The sequence below is a fragment of the Platalea leucorodia genome (genome assembly GCF_965183815.1).
Source record: "Platalea leucorodia genome assembly, chromosome: 3".
Classification (NCBI taxonomy): domain Eukaryota; kingdom Metazoa; phylum Chordata; class Aves; order Pelecaniformes; family Threskiornithidae; genus Platalea; species Platalea leucorodia.
In genome coordinates, this window is record NC_138825.1 from 27,362,009 (window position 1) to 27,385,514 (window position 23,506).

The window sequence follows — 23,506 nt, forward strand, 5'->3', positions numbered from 1 at the left end:
AACCCAATTTATGCCATATATAGAGCTCGTTCCTGTCACAGATTGAAGAAACATTAGTTTGATGTCAAAGTTCACCTGATGCCCAAATGCTAGTATTTTTCAAACCAACTGCATATCAAACAATGAAAACTTACTTGTACTAAGCTCCTGGAAAGAAACTCAGTGTAAAACAACAGTATATTCATATTTGCTATAGTACTAAGTGTTCTCCACCGGTGTGGTGGTTTTTTTTGTTTTGTTTTGTTTTGGTTTTTTTTTTCCTTTTGCTCTACAGATTATTAACTTTTTCTCAAAGTGCAAATTATTGACCTTTAATCTGAATGCAGGCAGGTCAGAAGCTACAGTTTTAGAGCAATACAAAAAGTACACAAGGAGGAGCTTACATTAATTTGGAGAACCTTACATAAAATGTTTCTGAATTGAAAACCACAAAACAAACCCAAACAAATACAGCATCAGGTGGATGGGGGAGGGACCGCTAACGTATCTGTGTACAGCAAGGTTTCTCTGACACCAAGGCAGTGTCTGACACTAAGTGAAGATTATATATTAAATCCCATCATTTTGCATGGTGTGCATTCTTTACGATGGAATGTTGACCTCAGTGTTCATTTTTTACTTCCACAACAAATCTGTTGATTGTGACTGGGGATGATCATCTTCTTGAGAGACCAAACTCCCTTAAAACCACGACTGCACTTCATACCATCCATTACGATTCTAGTAAAGTATGCCATCTACATACTTGCTGTCCTTTAGATTCTTTCATTTCAGTCCAGTGATTGAGTTCATCTTCTCCTGAGCTGTTGAGACCTAAGGAAATCCACCCTATCATCTCTTTTCGTTTCATGCTGCGCTTATTATATACAGACAGTATGAGCGTCACATCTGAAAGCTGAAACAGTGCCACTTGGAAAACGAAGGTTTCTTTGTATACTGGATTTGGCTGTCCTCGGCGGATTGAAGTTTTGCATTTGGACATCTCTTGCCCCATCGAGTTCAGCAGTGTTAACTTAACATACGTATCTACAAAAATAAATCATATATTGGAATGTCAGATATCTTAGAGCAGAAGTTTTTGAGAATGAGAGATTTACAAGACACAAGGATATGGTGTATACCAGGCTGACTGAACACAGCTTAGTTAAGACACATGAAAAGATGACAAGTAAGCAAAATATTACAAACACAATAACAAATTAACTAGCTTCAGTACTATGTAAATGGATTAAGTTAAGGGTATACCTCATAATCCTCTTCCCGTTGACCCCCCTTATTTGTTCTAAACAGACTTAAATTGCATTAACATTTAGCAAGCTCCAACTAGCCACAAGACTGTAAAGCATACCACTGAATTTTCAGAGAATAAGAATAAACAAAGTAGAATGAAGGCAACTAATGAAGAGAAAAAAAACAAACCAAAACCAAAAACATTGATATGCAGTGACGATATCAAAACAGCCAGAATGAAATGCTTAAGAATAATCTCTGCATGGATGTGGTTCTCACTTTGGGCTTTTCAGTTTTACTCATTTTAAAGACCAAAATGTAGCAAAGTGCATTCAAAGGTAGAAGCTTACACAATACAAAAAAGCTCTTAATTCCTAGATTCATGAAGGAATACATGTAATACAGCTTTAAAGAGAAATAAGTTTCTGCATTATTCAATATGATTGTTTAAAACATAGCTTGTACAGTGCTCTTGGGAAATACATTTAAGAAGCTGATGCAAGTAAATGTGGTTAGCACACACTGGATGTTAATATTTGGGTATAAATCTTTATTTTTAAAGCTCTATTTTCATTTGACTAGAAGCACCAAGCCATGCTCCTGCAGAAGAATGCGCATTTCATGAAGTTATAACTGATTTTAAGAAATATAAAACTGTATAAAACAATCTGTTTTCTCATTCTTTATTCCTGTCACATTCATGTTAATGAATAATATTGTTAAAAGATTGGAGGTTACGTAAAAAGAAACACATTGAATATTTTCACTTTGCAGGTACACTGAAATCCCAACATCCATAATCAGAGATAAATGCAACTTTTGCATTAGAGTGCGCCACAAATAATAAAGGTATACTTTTATAAACCAATATGGTAGGCAGCCGTGGATAGCTTTACTGCTGGCAGGTTTTCTTTTGCATGAAAAAGACAACATCCAATTAGTTTCTACAGGAACTCACCTCGGATTATATAAACCTGTCCACCTATCAAGTGTTTTAGACAACAGAACAGTCCGTCTGACAACAGGGGGTGGAAAGCAGTAAAAGAAATAATGACCAGATGTCAATAGTTGGGTGAGAGAGGATCAAAGGTTAAAGTTTAAGAGGAAACACTATTCGCTGGAGTGGAAGAACACAAAACCTTAGCAGCATAGATCAGAAAAAGGATTGAACGAAAGGATTGTTGGGTAAAATTTAATGAAATGAAAATTTTGTGCAGTTTTTGTGTAATCTTTAACAAAAATTACACTGCTTACATAATGGGTTATCTTAGCACTAATAGCTACTGGGTTCTAAAGCACACTGAACATAGAAAGAATCATGCAAACGATCAGGTTACAGAAGACTGGATAAAAATCACTGTATCCTTTTAGCAAACCTTATGCTTTTTCATGCAAACTCCAGCATATTAAGAAAAACTGCACACAGTAATTATACTTCATATATTAAAAGCATTAAAATGAAAAATCACTGAACTGAAAACTAAGCTGGTTTTGCCCTTAGATTTTATAGTTACAGATATTTAATTGTAATACTTTAGTTCTTGAGTAGTGATGGACTTGGGCACAAGAACGACTGATCTAATCTCTAAAAATAGCTGAGGGATGCTTACATCTGAAATTCAACTATAGGTCTCTTTAAAATGTAAAGATCTCACTTGTTAAAAATCCATATATTTATGGATTTAATGTCTGTTTGCATGCATACACACATATGCATTTAATGTGCAAAAGCTCATACCCTGTTTCAACAAATTTTAAAGGATACTAAGAAGCATCTTTTTCTCAGACAAAATATTAACTGTCACACAGAGAAACAAAGACAAATTCTAACATCAAATGTTACTGCCAGCAGGATTTGGCTTATTGGCCTGTACTTAGTTGCTAAATGAGTTACAATATAACATGTAAATATCAGCAGAGGAGTATACGCTACGAAGAAGCAGAAATGTAGGACTCAATCCGTAGTTGCTGCAGAAGCAGTTCACAAGAATTGCACAGGTTCACAACGCCTAGACTACAGAAAGGATCGCATGTGGGAAAGAATAATTGCTTCCCTTTCTATCATAGTTTCTCAAGACCTGAATGAAAACTGACCTATGCGTGTACTTTGCAGCCCTTGTCAGGATTTTGGACCACGGATGGTCCAAACCACAAATTTGATCAGAGTATTTCATCATCAACCCTGTGGGCCTTAGTGTTCATTTTGTGGGAATGGCTGGTATGTGCCCACGACGCGGCTGACAGGGAGTTAGGAAATGGCAGCGGTATGCACCTGGGGCCAGGGGTTTACAAGAAAAAGTGCTACCACTGTCGGGGAGGAGCAGAGGGGGACGGCACAAAACAGCCCACAGGAGAAATTTGGATTGCATGATATTCTGTGCATGGTCTTACCAGACCCAGAAAGGGCATTCGTTTCCAGCTTTTTAGAAACAACAGAACGCCACACCCACATTTGCCTAAACAGAACTGGACTACTATTATTTTCAACAACAAAACTTCCCCGTCCTTCACAGGGGATGACAAAAGGTAAGACACAAGATCTTCCCTCCAAAGAGGTTAGACAGAACGTGATATTACAGGGCTATGTGCCATGTTCTATGTTGCTTTCATGCAATCTGAAACAGATTTTCACCCCAGTGACACACACAACTGTTAGCTAGACAGCATGGACCCACTGGACGCATTTTGGGAATTATCATATCAGTGAATGAACATATCTGTCTTCAAAACAAGTACTGAACCCCCATCTAACTGGCATATTCTAAATATTAAGAAAAACTTGGCTTTCTCTAGAGATGCCAGAAAGATAAGCATAAGCCACCTACTGTTTTTTGCTTTAAGGGAGCACACGGTCCCTTCTCTGCAGGTCGTCTCTCCCATTCATTCCTTCCCCCATGTCAGTATCCTTGGGCCTTCTTGGCTTTCCCCATCTACTTCTATGCTTTGTCTCCAAATAGGAGGCTCTGGGGCAGCTACCTAATTATATAAAAGTATTCGAGATTCTTCTTTCACCTTCCTTCTCTGGTCACGTTAACAAAGTCTGGCTCCATCAGTGTGAAAAGGATAGAAAAAGCAAAGCAGAGTAAGGCTGAGCCAAATGTAATTAACAAATGGAATAAAACATGGGTCAAGAAAGAAAGAGGAGAGCATCAGTCTCAAGTTGTTTGGCTTACGTCCTAAACTCTGAAGACAAAGTGAGATGTGCAAACCACTTACAAAATGTTGGCAGCCTGCTACATAATCTACTAGTGTCAGATAATATGCTAGTGCCATACAAATTTGGGGATTATGGAACAGAAAGAGGGGCTAAAACCTAAGCCTCCAGACAAAATCAAGAGGAACAGGTAGATACGTCTGGCTACAACTTATGTAAATCAGACTCATCATCTAAAAAACAAGAAAAAAATATTTTTTAAGAATGTTCATTACTGAACTTTCTCAAGCTATATCAAAGAACTAGAGACAGTAAAAACATTCTGTGTGTGTGACATTCCATCTGGCTCCAATTTAAGTGTATAAAGTTCACAGATATTTCAGACAAATGTATTTTTGAACAAATGCTTGAACAAACAGTTCAAGTCCTTTCCGATGACAAACATTCCTTCTGCACAGTATATATGCCAAAGGTCTCAATTTGTTTCTCCGTTGTCTTCACTGACATTCCCAAGTTACATATATTACCACCACATCTACACGGGCACATAAGCAATTAAAGACTGCAGTATCAACCCCTCTAGGAACAGGAATAACTGTTCAGAGTGTTTATATTAATATTAGCTGGCATGTACTTTCTCTTTAAACACCAACTTTTCATTCTTGGCCTGTGATGTGAGGCATTAGTAATTTAGCAATTAATCATTATGATAAAGGTAATTTATTAATCAGTCATCATGAAAAATTAAAACAGTCTTGTCAACTTACAATTAATATTTTGAATTTTAGATTTTCGCTATTTCCCAACTGACTAGAAATATACAACATGAAACAGATTAGTTGACGATTGCTCTATTTCATTTTGTTTCGGTAAGACTAAATGATAGGATTGAAGTCCCTGTTACCGAGAGCCCCACCAGTACAGAAGCATTAGGATGAAAAAAGATTTTCACTCACTGGGTGGTCTGTTCGCTGCCAAGTTTTTGAAGTGGCTGCCTTTTATCACTTCTGCTGATAATCTTCCAGTTGTAGCGTTATAAAGGAGGCCAATGAGGATTTCTGGAGCTGAGCCATGTACCAGAGACTGACAAGAGGAGGTACTTTCACTGCAGGACACTTCTGACATGCTCATTTGAGAGTCACAACCCTATAAAACAGATTAAAAGTTCTAGGTATTTTATGCGATGATGTTACTGGGAAGTCAATTTTTAGAATAATGCATAGAAAATTAGGAAAACAATGTACTGACAGTAACAGAAGTTCCATTCAATCACCCAATAAGAAATGTACATCCTTAATATATACTCAGTTTGCACATGTTAGAGGTAACAAAGACTAAAGCGGTCTGGAACTAAAATAATTCTTAATTTTGTGTTTCCGTTGCTTCATAATTCAGGAGGAATAATAGCAGAAGAGCAGCCTTTATGGTCCCTATTTACTTCAGTTGCTAAGATAAGACCTGTAACACAATTTGTCAGCATCCCGGAGAACATTAAACCTTGGATCTTTTACTTTCCGAAAATGGAAAACACTAGTGGAACTTTGAAGATAATAAAATGCAGGAAATTCTTATTCATCCCTGGTAAAGGTTAGTCTCTAGACTGAGAATTTATGAGTAGTAAAATAACAGAACACATGCAAATAGAAAAATGCACTCTGTCTAGAATAAATTAGCTTACAAGAAATTTAATTGATCTAGGGATACAGAATTGCAATAGACCCTTTGTCTTGGGTGGGAAAGGAAGAATGCCACCCTAAGGCTCAGCAAGTGATGCTTTAATTTCCCCCCTGCAAGCTTCCAAAAAAATTCAGATCTCTCATGCATTCCCACCATGTCACATCTTTGACGGGAGCTTCTAATATTCATTTTTATCATTTTAACGCCTCATTACTGGCCTTAAAAAAAGAAAAAAATTAGACTAATGCTAATCATACCATAGTTGTTCCTACTTTCATTTCTTGATTTAATACACTGGCACATAGAGTTGTACCACTGAAAACAAGAAACTGGACAGAATCTAGGTAATGGCAGGGCTATTTGCTTCGTAGCCGGGAAGAGACTTTTGAATTATCAGTACGTCCCTTTATGATTCTCTCAGAAAAAAACATAAATTGGATCCACAGATTTTTCAAATATGGCTTGACTCATTTGGGAATCTGGCAGCACTCCTTCAAGGAGTCATGATGATTTTGTGAAGCTGATTCTTCCAGATTCCAAATGTCTCTACCATTTCCAGCAACAGCTGACATGGGTGCAAGATCAGACCTAAAACCTAAATAGCACAAATCCTCATCAAGATAAATGTTAACTTTAAAAGCAAGTCACTTAATCTGACATATAAAGCCCAAATGCATTACAGAATCTCAAATTATAGAAGACGATACCTACAGGAAGAAATTATGAACCTACCATAATATCCTTCATACTGACATTGTAACTAGTTCTTCTTAATAGAACATTTCCAAGAAGTCTGGCCGAAGTTTTAAGTAGCAATCCAGTTCCTCATTGATAAACATTCACTGTTGTTAGCAAATGCATTCTTACTACTAAAGAAGGACCTCAACAAAATTCTCTGACTTCCATCCCCCAAGCTGCTAATTCTGAGTTTTAAATCTTTGGTTATTTCTCCAAAAGTTCTTTATTCAATTCCAAGAATAAATTTCAAATGGGTTGCAAATTGTAAATTGCTGAAAATGAATTACAAGTACACATTCATTCTCTGGTTCTTGGCACTCACAAAACAGGAAACTTTTGATTCCTAACTTGAACAGTAGAATACAAAATGGAAAGTTTAAAAGAAAGATGGCTTGATTCAGCAGTTACAGTACACACTGCACACTTGAAAGCCTCAGCCTGTCACAACTGCAGCTATTGCTTATGTTTTCTGGTCTTTTAAAATTGTAACAGATTACCCCTATGGTGCTTATTCATCTTATTATTTTGTTGGGCCAGGAATTTAACCTCAGTCAACCTGATACTGTTCAAAGCTTAGGTCTCAAATTTGATTGTGCTCATGCTGCAAGTCCACAAAACAGACATAACACAAAGCGAGCAGCTGGGTACCACTCCCTCACAAACCATCAACAAAGGGCTTTGACACCTGTACGGAGAGAAGGTGACGACAGCGCTTTTTCCTAATTGTGACTTATTTGTACAGGTTACTGATGTTCTCATAGGGACTCAGTCTAAATCAGTTTATGACAGACTTAAACTGATTACAGTGGGTATCAGAATAAGGTTTAGAATGCTAGAAATAGTAAATAGTAAATGAGTGATGACTGAGAGGGAATGAGTCCTGAAGTACCTTGAAAGGGAAGACAAGTAGCTTCTGTGTGATATAATAGAGAAGGGGGAAAATAACTGAGACAGAAGCAAGTGTGATATTACAAAGTTACATAAGGATGGGTTAGAAATATCATTCCTTTAAAGCAAAATCCTGAGTGGACGTGAGGAGGACAAGACTGCCATTTGTCAAGGCCAGAGAAAGGATCTCGCCAGCTGAAAGGTGGGATGAGAAGACCTAGGTGATGCTTCAGATTTGTAAATGGATGGAAATGCAACTAAGTGGCTGTACCTTAGAACTGTTGCGCAGGAAGAATTAGTAGATGTAGCCTTGATGAAAATCTGGAGGGAGGATCTAACTTAAATGTTTTGCTACAATATTTTCTAAAACAAAATATTTTGCCTTTTGAGACAGGTGTCAGGTTTGAAACAAACAAAAGCATGTTGTTTAATCCTTAGTGTATAATAAACTTACGAATCTCCTTCCTACAAAATGTTGTGGTGACAGAAGTTCAAAGACATTAAAATAAAGCAACCAAATTCACTGAAGAAACAATCTAACCAGTATTTTGTTTTCCATTTCACATTAAAAAAAAAGACTCCAACCCATTTTGTTTCATGCTGACCCAAATATATTTTAAAAATATATAAAAATAAACTCTGCTTTTCAGGTATGAACTGGAAAATCCTAATATAAAAGAAAGGGAGACGTTAAGAAAAATGAAGCAGTGAGGTGTGAAGCACAGTAGAAGACAGACTGATGTTACTGGGTAAAAACAGGGTTAAACAACATAAATCAAAGTACAATTTCTGTGTCTGTGATAAGGGAGAAAACAGAGAATTTGGGGAAGGTGAGGTTGTGTTGTGTCAGTTTTCTTTTGGAAGAAAACAGAAAGAGCCTATGAGGAAGAGGAGAAGAAGAAACAGCAATCAGCGGAGCTAAAGAGACAGCTGAGATCAACAGTGCTCAGATCAACAACTGAAGACTTTTCATTGCAGGACAAAGTTAAAATCGGGGATACTGACTATGCTTAGATGCCTTCTCAAAAGTATTTTCTCCAGCACACAGTTTACTGTTCACATTGTGGAAATCCATTCATTATTTTAAGTAAGTTATTCTGTGATAATCATGTCTGTTGGCAAGTAACCTGACTTTGTGTTAAGTCCATAAGCTGCACTAGAATTGAAAAGAACAGTTTTTTAAGTCTCTGTTGAGAGTTTTTTTTCTGTTTACATAGTCAAAATTCAAGAAGAGTCCTAACAAACTCATCAAGAAAAACTCAGCAAGACAAGAAGTTACATTTTTACCTGCTGAAAATATAAGCTTCACGATCACGTGCCAAATTATAAAACATTAACACTGAAATTGCTACTTGGTACAACGTGAATATAAACTTAGCTACAACGAAGCTTTCATCTCATGACAACATTATAGTGCTACCAGATGCTTTTCGTCTCCATACAGATCTGCATTCAGTCTACCTGTAAATCTGTCTGTAGGCCACTTTGATACTGTAGCTTCACTGTGGGAAATGTAATATTTAGACCAAAAGTTACTATCTGTTTGAAATAATCTGTCCATGTAAGTTTATTTTTATAACTCTTCCCACTCCTCCTCTATAAACACTGTGTGTATTTTAATAAGCATGGTAAAAAAGAACTAAGGTTCCATAATAGCAAAAGCCTTTCAAGGCCAGTGAAGCACCAGAATAGCCTAGTAAGAACTGTCGTAAAATCTTAAATGCAGATTTTTAAGAACGTAGATGAAATGTCAAGGTATTGATGATCTAGCCACAATGCAAGGAGCTGTCTCTTGAGGTTGTCTCCAGGATATTAATGCGAAATCACTAACCTGTTTTTGTCAATTTAGCCATAACAAAAATATATTATTAACAGTAAACACAGGCAAAAAAACATTAGGTAAAGTCTATTCCAAATATTTGGTTCAAAGGTCTGTCTTACTACAGTAAATTACAAATTTGCAGCTTTTCGATTTTATAACACAGAGCTTTGCGCAAAGGACCTAAACCTTTCCCATATACACCACAGGATAGTACTTTATTACAAAGTTAGGTGGATTTTATTTGATCAACACTTACAAGAATCACTGCTCTTCACTGGATTATAAGAGTAATATGTGGTATATTCTACAAAAACTTAATTACTAATTCTCCAAACTATTGTCCTTGATGACTTCTTTGCATATACTATCTAGGGAAGAAATATCACTTTTTAATAAATGTATAATACAAACATTCCCTTTAAGCAGTATTTGTATTTGACATGTTCCTGTTGTACAAAAGTTGGCAATCAAAAAGAACACTCTTTTTTCCCCTGAAAAGAATGGAAGCGAACACATAGAACGCATGATGTCACACCTGAACCCCTAAGAAGTATTTTCAATAATCTTTTTCTCTGCTCCCTGACAACAGAGAGAATCCTCTATTTGCAACAATGATAATATATGTAAAATGTATTTATTTGTCTTCCTTCACCATAATGCCATGGAAACCGGATATTTGTTACTTACATATTCATCTCCTACTGTTATTTTTCTATACCCTGAAGTTCTGCTTAGAAATTCTGCTCTTAAGCCAACCGGAGTTAATCACAGGGAATAACGTGGCCATGCTCTGAGGGCAGTTAAAAGTTCATTTTCCTCATTGCACAGGTTAAAATCATGCCTCTGTAGGCTTACAGAACAAGAACATCTGATTCTCTTGGCTTTTCAAAATATACACAAGAAAGATGAAACCTTGCTGACAATCCTTCAGCAACAAAAATCTGATTCACAGCATGTTACTTGTCAAAATGTCTCTCTCAAATTTTAAATGTTAATGTTATACCACTAATCTCTTAAAGAACTTTTTTGCACATTACTTTCTTCTACTTCTATATCAATACAACTGAGAGGTTAGGAAGGAAATTTGAATCCTAGTAGGCAAAAGAGGGAACTGAATCCAGGTCTCCAACATTTTAGATAAAAGTATTCGTCTCTCTTAATCATCAGCCCAGTGCTGAACTACTGCTCCACTTGGAGGCAAAAGCTTGCTGAAGTGATGAGAGCACTCAGGCACCAAACAGGCTCCAGACCAGCTTTTAGCCTGGAGCCCATCCCCTACTTCTGCTCTGAGAGCCAGAGAGGAGGAGAAAACTGAACCTAGAGGCTCCACATCCCCCATTAGCGGCTTAAACCCTAGATATTTTATAAAAACATGTTTCAAAGCTAAAATACTTTTGAAAAAATATCAAGATCATTTCTAGGAAAGAGAACTTAAACCACCTGAAGAACTCAGCCCTGAAAACAGAGGGATGTAAAACAATTACGGATGTCAAAGAACGGAGCTTTATAATTTTGAATTCTGGCATCTAAATCCCACTTACATGCTATACTGGACACTTCGATGCTTTTGCGGAGATGTTTGCCTCAAGTCCTCTTCTGCTTCTGTTTCCCTTAACTCATGGAAGAACTGTGAGAATCGATATACTTGAAAAAGGAAGTCCTCAAAACTATGATATTCATAACAAAACAGTTCCTTGAACTGAACAATTGATACTCTTTCTGTATACCAATACCTGCAGGAAGTATTAACTTTTTGTTTCTAAAGGTAGAACTCAAGTGTTACATGATGCTCAAAACAACAGTAAATGTTTGAAATAATAAGATTATTATTAAGATTAATAATAATAAAATTTAGCGAAAATGTTGCAAAGTAAGAATTAAACGAAGAAGGAAGTGCCAAAAAAGGTTGGTTTGTTTGTTTTTTTAAAAGGCTTCTTTCTGTACTGTATACCATTTTCATTTTGAGGCTTTGGCAATTTAAAAAACTACCTGATTTTAAATGGTGTCAATCTAGATGTTCTAGTTGGGGTTTTCATTTGGTGGTGGTTTTTGTTTTTGTTGTTTGTTTTTGTTTTTTTTTTTAAAAAAAACACCAATATTTTTGAAATCGTATAAAGCTACCTATCTTCACAACATGTTAGGGAGGAAATTCCAATACCTATTGTAGCTAGCTGTCCTGTATAGTAAAATTAAGAGAACATATAGAATCATAGACTTGTTTAAGTTGGAAAAAACCTTTAACATCATCAAGTCCAACCATTAACGTAGCACTGCCAAGTCCACCACTAAACCATGTCCCTAAGTGCCACGTCTACCCATCTTTTAAATACGTCCAGGCATGGGGACTCAACCACTTCCCTGGGCAGCCTGGTCCAGTGCCTGACTGCCCTTTCGGTGAAGAAGTTTTTCCTAATATCCAACCTAAACCTACTCTGGTGCAACTTGAGGCCATTTCCTCTAGTTGTTATCAGTACATATATAATATATATATATATATAATAGGATATATAATAGCTATCAGTATTTTGCTTTAAACTAATAAGCTGAACTTGCAAACATTGAAACATACAGTTTTAGGCATCTCGCAAAGATTCAAGTTCAGGAAAGCATCATTATTTATGACAGGTAATTATTCATTTTTTTTCTGCTTAATAGCTTCCTTGAAGCATGTTCCAATTAAGTATAATGCACATTTTAATTCACGTACTTAACACTTTACAGTATTAATATCCAAGTCAACTTAAATCACAAACATGAAAGGAAATCTTCTAGTAATATTTCCATTATGCAATTTGATTTTAGGAAACAAAACATATTTATTTTGGGTAGAATGGCATGCTTTAAAAATTACCAGGATTTCCTATTGAAAAATTCCAATTTAAAAATTTTTAGCAAATAAATACATTCAACATTGATGGTATTCACATCAAATATGGAATTGTTTTGATTATTAAACTACTATTAATGTAGTAAAAAATCAGATTATCTGAAGTGAAAAAATTCACATTCTTCATCGAAAGCGTCTGCTCTACCTTGTTTTTTTACTCTCAAGAGAAAAAAACTTCTGGATGCAGAATTTTACAAAACACGTTGTTTTCTCACAGATGAAACATTGGAAAATGGAGATCAAATGAAAAATAATAATTCTTTCATTCACTACAGTCAAGGGACTAAAACCTTAAAAATTCTATGCACAGCTTCCATTTACCACACATACTATAATGTACATAGCTATAATACCACCTTACATACATGACGATACTACCCAAATTTCAAAGTAATTTAAAATTAATTAATTTTAATAAAAATTAAAACCTTCATGGGTTTTATAATAAGAAGAATACAGTATTATTAAATTAACGTTTGTTTTCAAACTTTAGGATACCATAATTTAGTCATAAAATGAAAATGACAAAATAAAATGTGTACATTCTTCATAATGGCAAAACAACATTCCACTTTTCTGAAAGATTTTGAACAAGTTCACGGCGAGATTTCTGTGTTGCTTTTCATATTTCATGAGAATTTGCTATTAGTACTTTCTGTCTAGAAGTTTCTAAAATGATCAGCTCTGCAGAACAAAACATTAATTCTCTACAGAAAGGGAAACATTTTAAGTTTTCTATAACTTCTATTTATCTGCATTTAAATTACACCTTTGGCTTCCTGGCCACATTATGAAAGGTCACCTAGTTGTTCCACAGACTTAATGGGCCTGAAATTTGCACAGCAAACCCGAGCAGCAGCGGAGGCAATTGGAAATGAATGTACGATGGAATTTACAGCATTTACAAGTGTGCTCTGTTTTTACATTGCAAAAGTCTACCAGCTTTTTATACAGCCATGGGTGAGGGGAGGAAAGGAGGCGAGAGGCCTTTTATTATTGAATTCTGTTTTCTGAGATAAGACATGTAGCATAAAGAAACACTCAAGCACTAAAAGCTGTTAGATGTTTGTGCTAGCAATTTAGTTAAGAACATCTGACACGAAATGCAGACATTTTACCTGCACTCCCGATGAAGCTATGCTAACAGCTCCTACACAGACTCACTCACACCTCCCCCTCTCTTTACTCCCTGTCAAACTTGTAAGACCACGGAGACGTTACTGTGGGACAGCTTCCAAGACCACAGACTTCTTTAAATGACAATGCTCTGTCCAGATGGAGTTACTCTCTATGCTCATTGGGGACATCAATGGCAAATAATTTCATTTTTCTCTTTTCTCTCTTGATTACAGTCTTTCAAACTGGGAAAAGAGAAGAAGATTCAGTGATCAAACAGTAAGCATAATTTATGAGTAGTCAATCTATGGAATAGTATTTGATTGCATAAACATTCATGCAATTATTTTTCACAATGAACAAATCCATAACATTAAAGGTATGTTTATAACGCATTTGTCAGTTAAACTATTTGCGATTAACAGTTCATCCAGCTCTAATTTAATCTGCTAGTGGTACCCGGTACCCCTTTTGATGTGTTCCGGTCACGTTTAATCTCATGATCTGAGGATCAGCAGGTGTTGGCAGTTGCAAGGGAACTGCTTCAGTTCTAGAGCTATCATACACACCACAAAGAAGGGCAAGAGGTGGAGATAAGCTGGATTCTCCTGGGGCCAGCTGACAGCTGATTAAGCTCAACAGAAAGACAGGAGCTGTGAAAGATGCAGCTCAAGGTCAGACAATATGAGGGCCAAGCCTGACAAGAGGCAAACACACTAAGACTAAAAGGATCCCTTGCTAAAGGCACCCTATGAACTGAAATGTTTATCTGATACCAAATACAGGCTGCGTGAATATACAAAAGAAGTGATTACCTGGAGACCCTCAAGTCTGAAATGAAGTACACTTACATTATACTGCAAAGCCCAGGAGAAGAATAATCACCCAGTAAGTAAACCAAAAATTAAAATTAAAAGTTCCACAAACGTGTAAGTTATAAATTTGCAGACTAGGTAACTTCACCTGTTTGTGCTACGTCTCTGATTAGGATTTCCCCCATTGGAAATAAATTGGAGGAAAACACTGCACATGCTTTTGCTGAAGTGTGCTCAAACCTGCAAACAGAACTGTTTCTGTGTTTTTCCTTTTTCTTGTTTCCTTGAAAGACAGTAAGAAAAGTGAGATGTTTGTATGTACACATACATGCAAACAAGAAAGAATTCAAATTATAAGAAAAGGAGATAGTTGGGAAACACAGTATCTCTAAGGGAAATGGAAATTTCACTTGGATTCATAGGTTAAAGAACATATCTCCACTGAAAATGTTGCTTGAAGAAGATTTAAGCAGCAGCTTGTAGTCTTCAAAAGTGGAAATTTCATGCTAGTGACAACCTTGATAATCTTTATTTGTAACTCCTACAAAGCCACTTCTGGGAAATTTACAGTATGTTTTTATAGTATGATTACTTTCCTTACTGCTCTTTGAAATTGCAATCCAGGTTGGGAAATCATACTCATGCCACAGAGAATGATAGTCTGAGAATCTCACAGATAACCTCATGAAATTCTCATTTTTCTAGCTTCATGTATCGATGAGGTTTTTTTTTTTTTTTTCATTTTATTTTTTTTAAAGATGATCAAAACTAGACATACAATTCTAGACAATATGTTTGTCACTGATGGACTGGCTTTCTGAAGAAATGAGTATTGCTCAAGAGGATTACTTTGATTTGATCTAGAACAGTCATTCACAGCCTGTCATTTGACTGGGGGCATTTTAGAGACTGAAAAACATCATCACACACTCAAAATAGTAATACCGTGTCTGAAACATAGTTTCCATTATTTGCTGACCCAAATATCAAAGATTGTGGGGATCAAACTGAGTAAATAACTTTCTTCAAACAACTCATTGATTAAAGGAAAAAGATACCAGTTTTTAATTGTTACTTTACTCAGTGCACAGATATTAAGATAGAGAGACAACAAACAATCTTTATTCTGGCTGTGTGACCAACTGAGGATTTTGACAAACAGATTAAATTCTTTACATTGCTGACTTCAAAGAATTCTCCCAGTATCCTACATTCAAGGTCATGGTAATAGATCTAGTCACCAAAGTAGGAACTTGCCTCCCATCTGGATATCAGCAAGGTAGTTGAAAGTTCATGTTAAATTCAAGTTCTGGTTTTGCTAATGTGTTGAAGAAAGCCCTGGTGTTATTCTGGCATTTTTTTTCAACCTCTAAAAACCTTAAGACCAGGTGGACTTTGTTAACTCTGCCATGGCAGTGGCATGTACGTTCAGAATGCTTTGACTGTCCACATTGGTCAGCATATCCCAGAAACGGTATGTAAGTACCACTTTGATACAACTTTTATTAGCTTTATTATCCATGACTGGATAACCCAATAACTGGAATCAAATTATTCTTAATGTATCTTAGAAAAAAGTCCAGCTTACTGCTGGCTAGAAATGCAAATTAAGTGAGAAATGTGGTGGATGTGCAAGATTCAACTAAGGGCTCTCAGAACCTCATAAGAAGTCAGAAGCTTGTTTCCAGAGAATTAGGATTTTTTATTTGGAAAAGGTTTATACTCCTTGAATTACTGATAGAACAGGAATCACAACCCCAGCTAGCCCAGACACAGCAGAGTGACAGACCTTGATTGTTACTTTGTGGAAAGCTTCCTGAACTGATCTTGGACTTGATTTTCAATGGACAAATAGCAGCAATATGGCCCACGCCTATGATGGTATAAGGCAGAGCATTCTGATGACAAAGATCCCTCTCTTGATCACAGTGGAGACAGCGAATACCCCATGAAAGGACTGAACTACTGAGTTTAGTTATAGAGTTTAAAGCAACTTGCAAGGACTATTGCCTCTATATGAATTTCTGTACAGGTCGAGGAAACATTCTAGCATTTCTGGACAGCTTGCTTGAGAGGCTTGTTCAGTCTGTGACAGAAATAACCGTATCACCCTCCACAACAGTAATCAATTATCAAAACCAAGCAGAATATGTTGAAACTGGTCAACCATTTTGCTCCTGAGATGACAGAATGGCTGCAGTCACCTGAGACAAGTTGTGACTGTAAAAAAAAAAAATCTTGAAAACTATCTAAAAGTGTTCTACAAAGTATCAAGGTTATTCTATATGGGACTGAAACAGTCTCAGAGTCTCACTGCCTAGTCCAGTGCTTCTTGGATGAATAGACTAATTATATGCCAAAATTGGCCATGAATGATTAGACATTTACATAAGAAAAAATCAGGAGCAAACAGCACTGATTTGGAAAGCCGATTAATTTTTAACTGTGACGACTGAACTTATCTAGTGGGAGGTCCTTATCATCTGTTCAGATTCTATTTGAGTTCTTGAAACTTGCATCTGTCAGAACAGTGCAGGCACACCATTGGTTTTAGAGCACAGCAGCCACAGCTGTCTTTGGATTCTCCCTGCCTCGCATATCCTCATGAAGACCTGAGCAGAGAGAGCCATAGGTTAGCACTTATCTTCTCAGCTGCCAGGAGCCACGCTCAGGGAACACCACACAAAGGCACACAAGTTTAGGCAGCCATGACACTGAGAAGACAACGGCTGGTGCTTGCCGATACTGCTGTGAGATCCTGCGCAACCAGCCAAACACAGGGAGTCTGCTTCATTTCCCAAGTACTGTCAAGTTCTCCTGCAGCCTCAGTACCATGATCACCATTTTCCAATCACCTAATAATTTTCTTCAAAGAAATCACAAGAGTCATCTTTCTTATTGTGTTAAAGGACTAATTCTGATCTTCCATGTTTTACACCACTAACTCAAATGAATTCAGCAAGCTATTCCTGAGATAAGAATGTGCTCAGTGTTTAAAGATAATTGCCCCTTACTTTGATGGACATAATTTTCACACGCTAACTGAAAGCATTTATGCACCATCACATAGGAACTGATCCTTTTAGGTAGAATTCTAGTTAAATAAAATACTATGAGCAAAATCTTTTGAGTCTTTCTTCCCCCCCTCTAGACAAGTCTTAGTCATTTTTTCTTTAGCTGTTTTAAAGTATCGTACTGGTAGCTACTATTTAGTAAAGATACATTTATACATATGAATTTTAGTATTTAGCCTTCCAAATACAATCCTGAATAGACCATGCCATAAGAACACAGTAGTAAAGTCACCAAGAGGCCTAAAATATTAGGATTTGCACAAAACCTGGCAGCTCAACTCTATAATGGCCAAGAATTCACAAGAAAGAAATGCCACTCTGAAAGCTTTTTTCCTGAGTTTATAAATGGATAAACATCCGTTAGAAAGAATACTGAAGATACGCCACACAAAAGGCAACATGGAACAAATGCCTTAAGCACAATGCATAAAACAATGTATACTAGAAGATTAACCATCCTCAAAGAGGAGAGAGCATGCAGGTGCGTGTGCAAGAGCATATTTATACACTGCATGCATAAACGCCTTCACTCAAAAAAATTATAATTAAAATAATTCTTGGACATCCTGGGTATTTATAGTAAACATACATAAACTACTCAGAGGGTGGTGAGGCACTGGAACAGGTTGCCCAGAGAGGTTGTGGACACCCCGTCCCTGGCAGTGTTCAAGGCCAGGTTGGATGGGGCCCTGAGCAACCTGGTTAGTGGGTGGTGTCTCTCCCCATGGCAGGGGGGTTGGAGTTAGGTGATCTTTAAGATCCCTTCCAGCCCAAGCCATTCTATGATTCTATGATAACATAATCCTTTAACCACGTATGAATGTCTACACCATCCGTTCTTTGTTATAGGAATCACATCTGGGAGTTCAATATGTTAGAAATGGAGAATGTTATAGAAAGAAAGAAAAATAAATTTAATTCTCCACAGCAAACATCTTGTTATTGACAATACATATTGAACGATTACTAGATTTGCTTAGCACGAAGAGCTGTGTTTTGGTCGTCGAAACTACTTCCAAAATCAATCAAAAAATCTAAAACATGATTGTTGCTATTCTACACCAAAAAGCAACCTATGGGATGGTGAAGAGGATTACACTTGTTTTTTTTGATCTTTTCCAAACAGATTTCACTCAATAAACTGCTTATATGTTTTTATAATCACATCATACTGGAGGCTGTTGTTCACCGTCAGGAAAATTTTTTTGCTTTAGAAGAACAAAGAGCAACTAAAAACAGGTCCACGGGGATTTCTTGAAGAAAAATAAAGAACTTCACAATGGATTCTAAACTCCGAGACGGGTGAACAAAAATTTGTCTACCATTGTAGACTAAAAGGAAAATTTCTCTAAGAGGATCAGCAAAGGTCTTCCTAAGCAAACTATACTCAGACAAAACCACGATGTACAGCCCTGCTATTAACTTTTGATGCAATGGCCACTTTCTATCAAATCTGAAAGGGACAGTCTCAGATCACAGTGGCAACCACACTCTAGCTAGCCCATATTGGTTCTGTTGCTTCTTCCTCACTCAAACATACACTGAACTTGGAAGGAAGGGTGGGATAAATAAGAGGGCTGAGGATACTGCGTGAGGAAGAATTCCCTGTTACACGGGAGAACTGTAGCAACGCAGGACTGTTAAAGACAAACGGCAATAGGACTGTGGATAATAGCTGCTAATGGAAGACGTTATAGGCAACGCAGGAAGGTGAGGAGCTGGGTGAAATCTTGGGCGAGGAAGATCGTTTGGGAATATATTTGTAAATTCAAAGCCACGTGTAGTTTTGAAACCCATTTAAAGAACATAGTAGTATCATGTACTCACCACAACACGTACTTATCCACATTTTAGGAATAACCAGAGAGCTGCAGGCCTGCTCATGTAGGCCTGAACTTGCTGGTCTACCTTTAACCAGATTTCCTTGTGAATAGCTTTAAGGTATGCCTGAAAAAATACTAAACTTCACAGGATATGAACTGTTCTTATACAATCAGAAGGCAGATGATTAGCTAATAAAATACATAAATATAATACCAGGTGCAGACAGAAGCAAATAAAATACGTTTCTGCAGAAGAAATTAGCATAGATGTTTCAATGGATTAGGAAGTTTCAGTGACAGAAGGTATATTTAATATATAAAATCCATATAACGAGAAGCAGTGGAAAAAAAATAGGGCAACTGTCATGTGTCCAAGAAATATCTTCTAAAAAAGCTGTCAAATATAAACACTTCACAGCAACAAAACACTCTGCAGCTGAACAAGGCAAATTTAATTCAGAATTTACAATGTACCTCATCATGGATTTTATAATTACAAAAAACGCTGAACAGCCGCATCTCTCCAAACTGAAACAACACTTACCTTCTCCTGTTAAATAACTCCTGCCTGGCATTTATGATTAATTGGACATAAAGATTGTTGTTGGTTTATTTTAGCAAAAGGACAGTTGAGAAGGAATACGACCAATGTGTATAAATAGACCCAGAGGCAAACACCTGAGAAGGGTAAGAACTAACTAAGCTCAAGGACCATGCTGGCATAAGAACAAATGGTTATAAATTGGTCATGGAGAAATTCAGGTTGGAAATGAAACAACCTGATGTTTTCAGATGAAAATTCACAAATTTGTGTTCAGGATGACCTGGCTGTCTGCAATAACAAGGGCTTGAACTCAAGTGACCCGGGATGCCGCCCCCTTCCAGTCATACATCCTAAAAACACAATAAATTTTAACACTCTTACAGAATAACTACATGTTAAATCCAGTAATAGATCTAGTCACTGAAAAAATATGTTATAGGCTATAAATAATAATAGAAAAATACCTATAAACTCAGATGTGAATGAATTTCCAAAGGTTTAAAAACTGATTTGTGTAGTTCCAAAAAAACATGGATCCTCATTCAAGCTATCAAGACTATGAAGGTTCCCTTCCAGCAATAGGTAAGGCTAAGATAAATCTGCCTAAAACCCATTATAGCAACGAACTTTGACTTTCATTTCCTACCAATATTCCTTATTCTTGTTCCTTCCCCCCAAAAAATAAAGAGGAGAGTAAAATGCAAATACGGCATCCCTTACCATCACAGAAAATAAATAACAATCTTATCTTTGATGCCTTCTGGAATTTTTTACTCTCCCTGCCACAAAAACTCAAGAAAATAATGCAGAAGAATAACCAATGCACATATGGGATATACCAATCAATCAAAAGGCCCATTCACTGGCCTTTTTCACTGACTTTGGTAAATGTTATACCAGAACCTATTGAAAACACCCTGTTGTTTCATGGGGTGCTTTTTTCCTAGCTGTGAAACAAGTAAACTCTGCATTAGGAAAGTTCACACTAGGTAAGTGAACCGCTTCATCCTTGGACTAAGGAATCTTAAAAAAAGCTGTTCTATTGTCAGTTGATCCTCCATCCATCAGATCCAAGTTTTAGTCTCGGCTTTTAATAATGCTAATTAAAATATTTTTAGTCATTAAATACAATGGCATTTTATTTTGAGTGTCTTTTGTAATACTCATGTTCAACAGAAATGCCATCTCAATTGATCCATACTTTTTTTGAAAATGCAGAACAAATTAACCGCATTGTTTTACCTGAAAAAAATTTTTTCCTTTTTTCCCCTTCTCATCCTCTTTTTCTTTTCTTGACAGTTTAAAATAAACCCACAAAACACATACAATGTACAAATAAGGATGCTTTTGCTAAATCGCCTTCTCTTTCCCCCAAAAGTCCATTATTTAGGACATATGCAGCTCTTAAGCAATGAACATTAAAGCAATCCTAGCCTAGGAAGCCCTGACCACATCATCACAAACATTCTCCTTCTGGACAAAAGCGTACTTAAATACTTACAAAAAAGAAAAAGAAGATAATGATTACTGCCCATACAGTGATCTGTGTTTTTTCATAGTGATACCTAAGTTTACCCTTAATTACTGTTGCTTTGTTTTATTAAAAATATTAAAGTTAAATTATTTTGGGGGACAAAAAATTTTGTTCGTCAGATAGGTAGGTTTTTTTTTTCAGCAAATGAAAATCCTTTTCAGTTTGAGCTACTTTTCACACTATTTTTCACTTCAGACTGAACCAGAAATCAATTATTCACAAGGTTCTAAGCTGAAGTTATTAAAAATGGCTTTGTGCTCTCAAAATTCCTCTTTCCTATCCTTTCTTGAAAGGAAAATACCTATTGCAACCAAGAATGAATTGCAACAGATGGAGGGCACTTGCTAGCATAGCTCCCCCCTCCCCTTTTTTTTTTTAAATGCTGTGGGTAGCAGAGTAAAGATTATACTATTAAACACATATATATGTATTTTCATGTATACATATATACATATATTTACCAACTACATCCCTATTTATAGACTGGAAATTTCTAAGTAATTAAAAGGAAAAATATGGGCAGCTTTTGCAGGTGGAAAGTGAATGCACTTACAGAAGCTCTAAGGAAATTATCGTTGTGCTAATACGGTGCTATGACTGTTGAAAAAAATTGAGTGGATGTGATGACTCTATAAATATACACACTATTCTTACAAAATTGAGGACGCTGTATATCACTGCATTCTTATTCTGCCTCATTTAATACTCACAGACAGATTGTAAGAAGGTTCCAGTATCACTGGCACTGACATCTTCCCTTGAAGATTCAATTTTGTTAAGTAAAAAATCTTCTCTCCCACAATCCTCTCTTTTTTCATGCGACGTACGCTGTACAGTCTAAAGCGAACTGCATAATTCCCAATCATCTCAGACTCAACGTGATTAAATTTGAATGTCTCTGTGAAGACAGGGCACGGTCCCCGCTGGATGCTGGTTTTTGCTCTCTGCTTCTTTATAGGGAGAAGAACTAGGTGTACTTGCCACGAGCTTCCACCTGTCCTGCTGTATGTGGGAATGTCTGTGACAGCTGTCACTGTCACCAAAAGCTTCTGTTCCTGTGAGTCATAGTCAAAAGTCACATCCAGTGTGCCATATTTAGCTACTGGCTCAGGATCAAAAGGTTTAGGAAGCTGTGAAGATGATCCTCGAGCTGACATATCCTGAGGAAGAAGGAAAAAAAGCTTTTTATTTATTTATTTATTGCATTCTATTATTAAATCTAGCATGGAAATATATGGCTTTCTCTACGCAATAAGAAGTGACTATGATCTTTTTGTTCATTTCATAAACAAGGTAATTAAACACTGAAAGCCTGAGGAGATGGCTGACTAGCAGCCAAGAAGAAATCAAAAGACTTTACCTGGCCAATACTGCCAAAAGCCAACTCCAATCAGACAGAGCTCAGATTAAATAAGGCTGTATATACGATCTCTTCTTCCATGCCCCACGTTAGAATCCATACACATTTGTTATGAGATAGAACCACATTATTTCTGTGCGAGTATACACAAATTTTTAAGTTAACGTATTATAGTTCTTTGAGAGCACAGTGAGATGCCAGCAAAGAACACAGGAATTACAACACCTACTTGCACATGCAGCTCTTGTTGCAGTCCACAAGGGTTCTATAAATGTGCCAAAAATTATCATGGCTTTATTAATATAATTGTACTGGAACTGTGTAGGATGCATCTATTTTGAACACGCTTTCTGAACTTTCTGTAAATGGCATCAGTCCCAAAACTGTATTTTAAACCTAATTTTAAAATTGTTTTATCATTAATTCAAATTTTGAACAAAATCTTAATCCCCTACATTGTTACAACAGCTAGTTTGATAGTGATACTGAAACACAAACTATTTACAAGTACAGGTCAACCTACCGTTCCTATAATAAGTTACTCCAAGTAGGTAAAACAGATGTATTTCCTGTATATTTTCGTATTATCAAAGATATGCTTGTTCGTGTAAATTAATAGATGCCACAATATAGCCATTTGGATTAAAAAATGTTATGTTTTTGTTTTAAACCCATTGCTACATAGCTACGGGAATTCATTGCTCTGAACGCTTCATTCTTCAAGTTGTTGAGTGACTATAAAAAAAGTTGGCAGTATTCTCACTTCTTATTGGGTATGCTTACATTAATGACTGGTGTGACACAAAGTGGGAAGAACTAGGATTAGATTTGCTGCAATCTGTTC

At 36.5% G+C, this 23,506-nt stretch overlaps 1 protein-coding gene across 3 annotated transcripts in view; it reads right to left on the minus strand.

Annotated features, from left to right (window-relative positions):
* Positions 1-712: 712 nt before the first annotated feature.
* SYT14 (synaptotagmin 14) overlaps positions 713-23,506 on the minus strand; it is a gene marked incomplete at both ends in the record, with an annotated part of 57,487 nt that continues 34,693 nt past the window's right edge. For 2 of the 3 annotated variants that reach the window (XM_082305596.1, XM_082305595.1), the window contains 3 exons: positions 713-1,026; positions 5,341-5,530; positions 22,013-22,462. In XM_082305596.1, coding sequence (XP_082161722.1) covers positions 713-1,026; positions 5,341-5,530; positions 22,013-22,462 — 954 coding nt within the window. Of the gene's footprint in view, positions 1,027-2,188; positions 2,246-5,340; positions 5,531-22,012; positions 22,463-23,506 lie in introns of all 3 variants that reach the window. The other variant, XM_082305597.1, reaches the window with a different exon arrangement.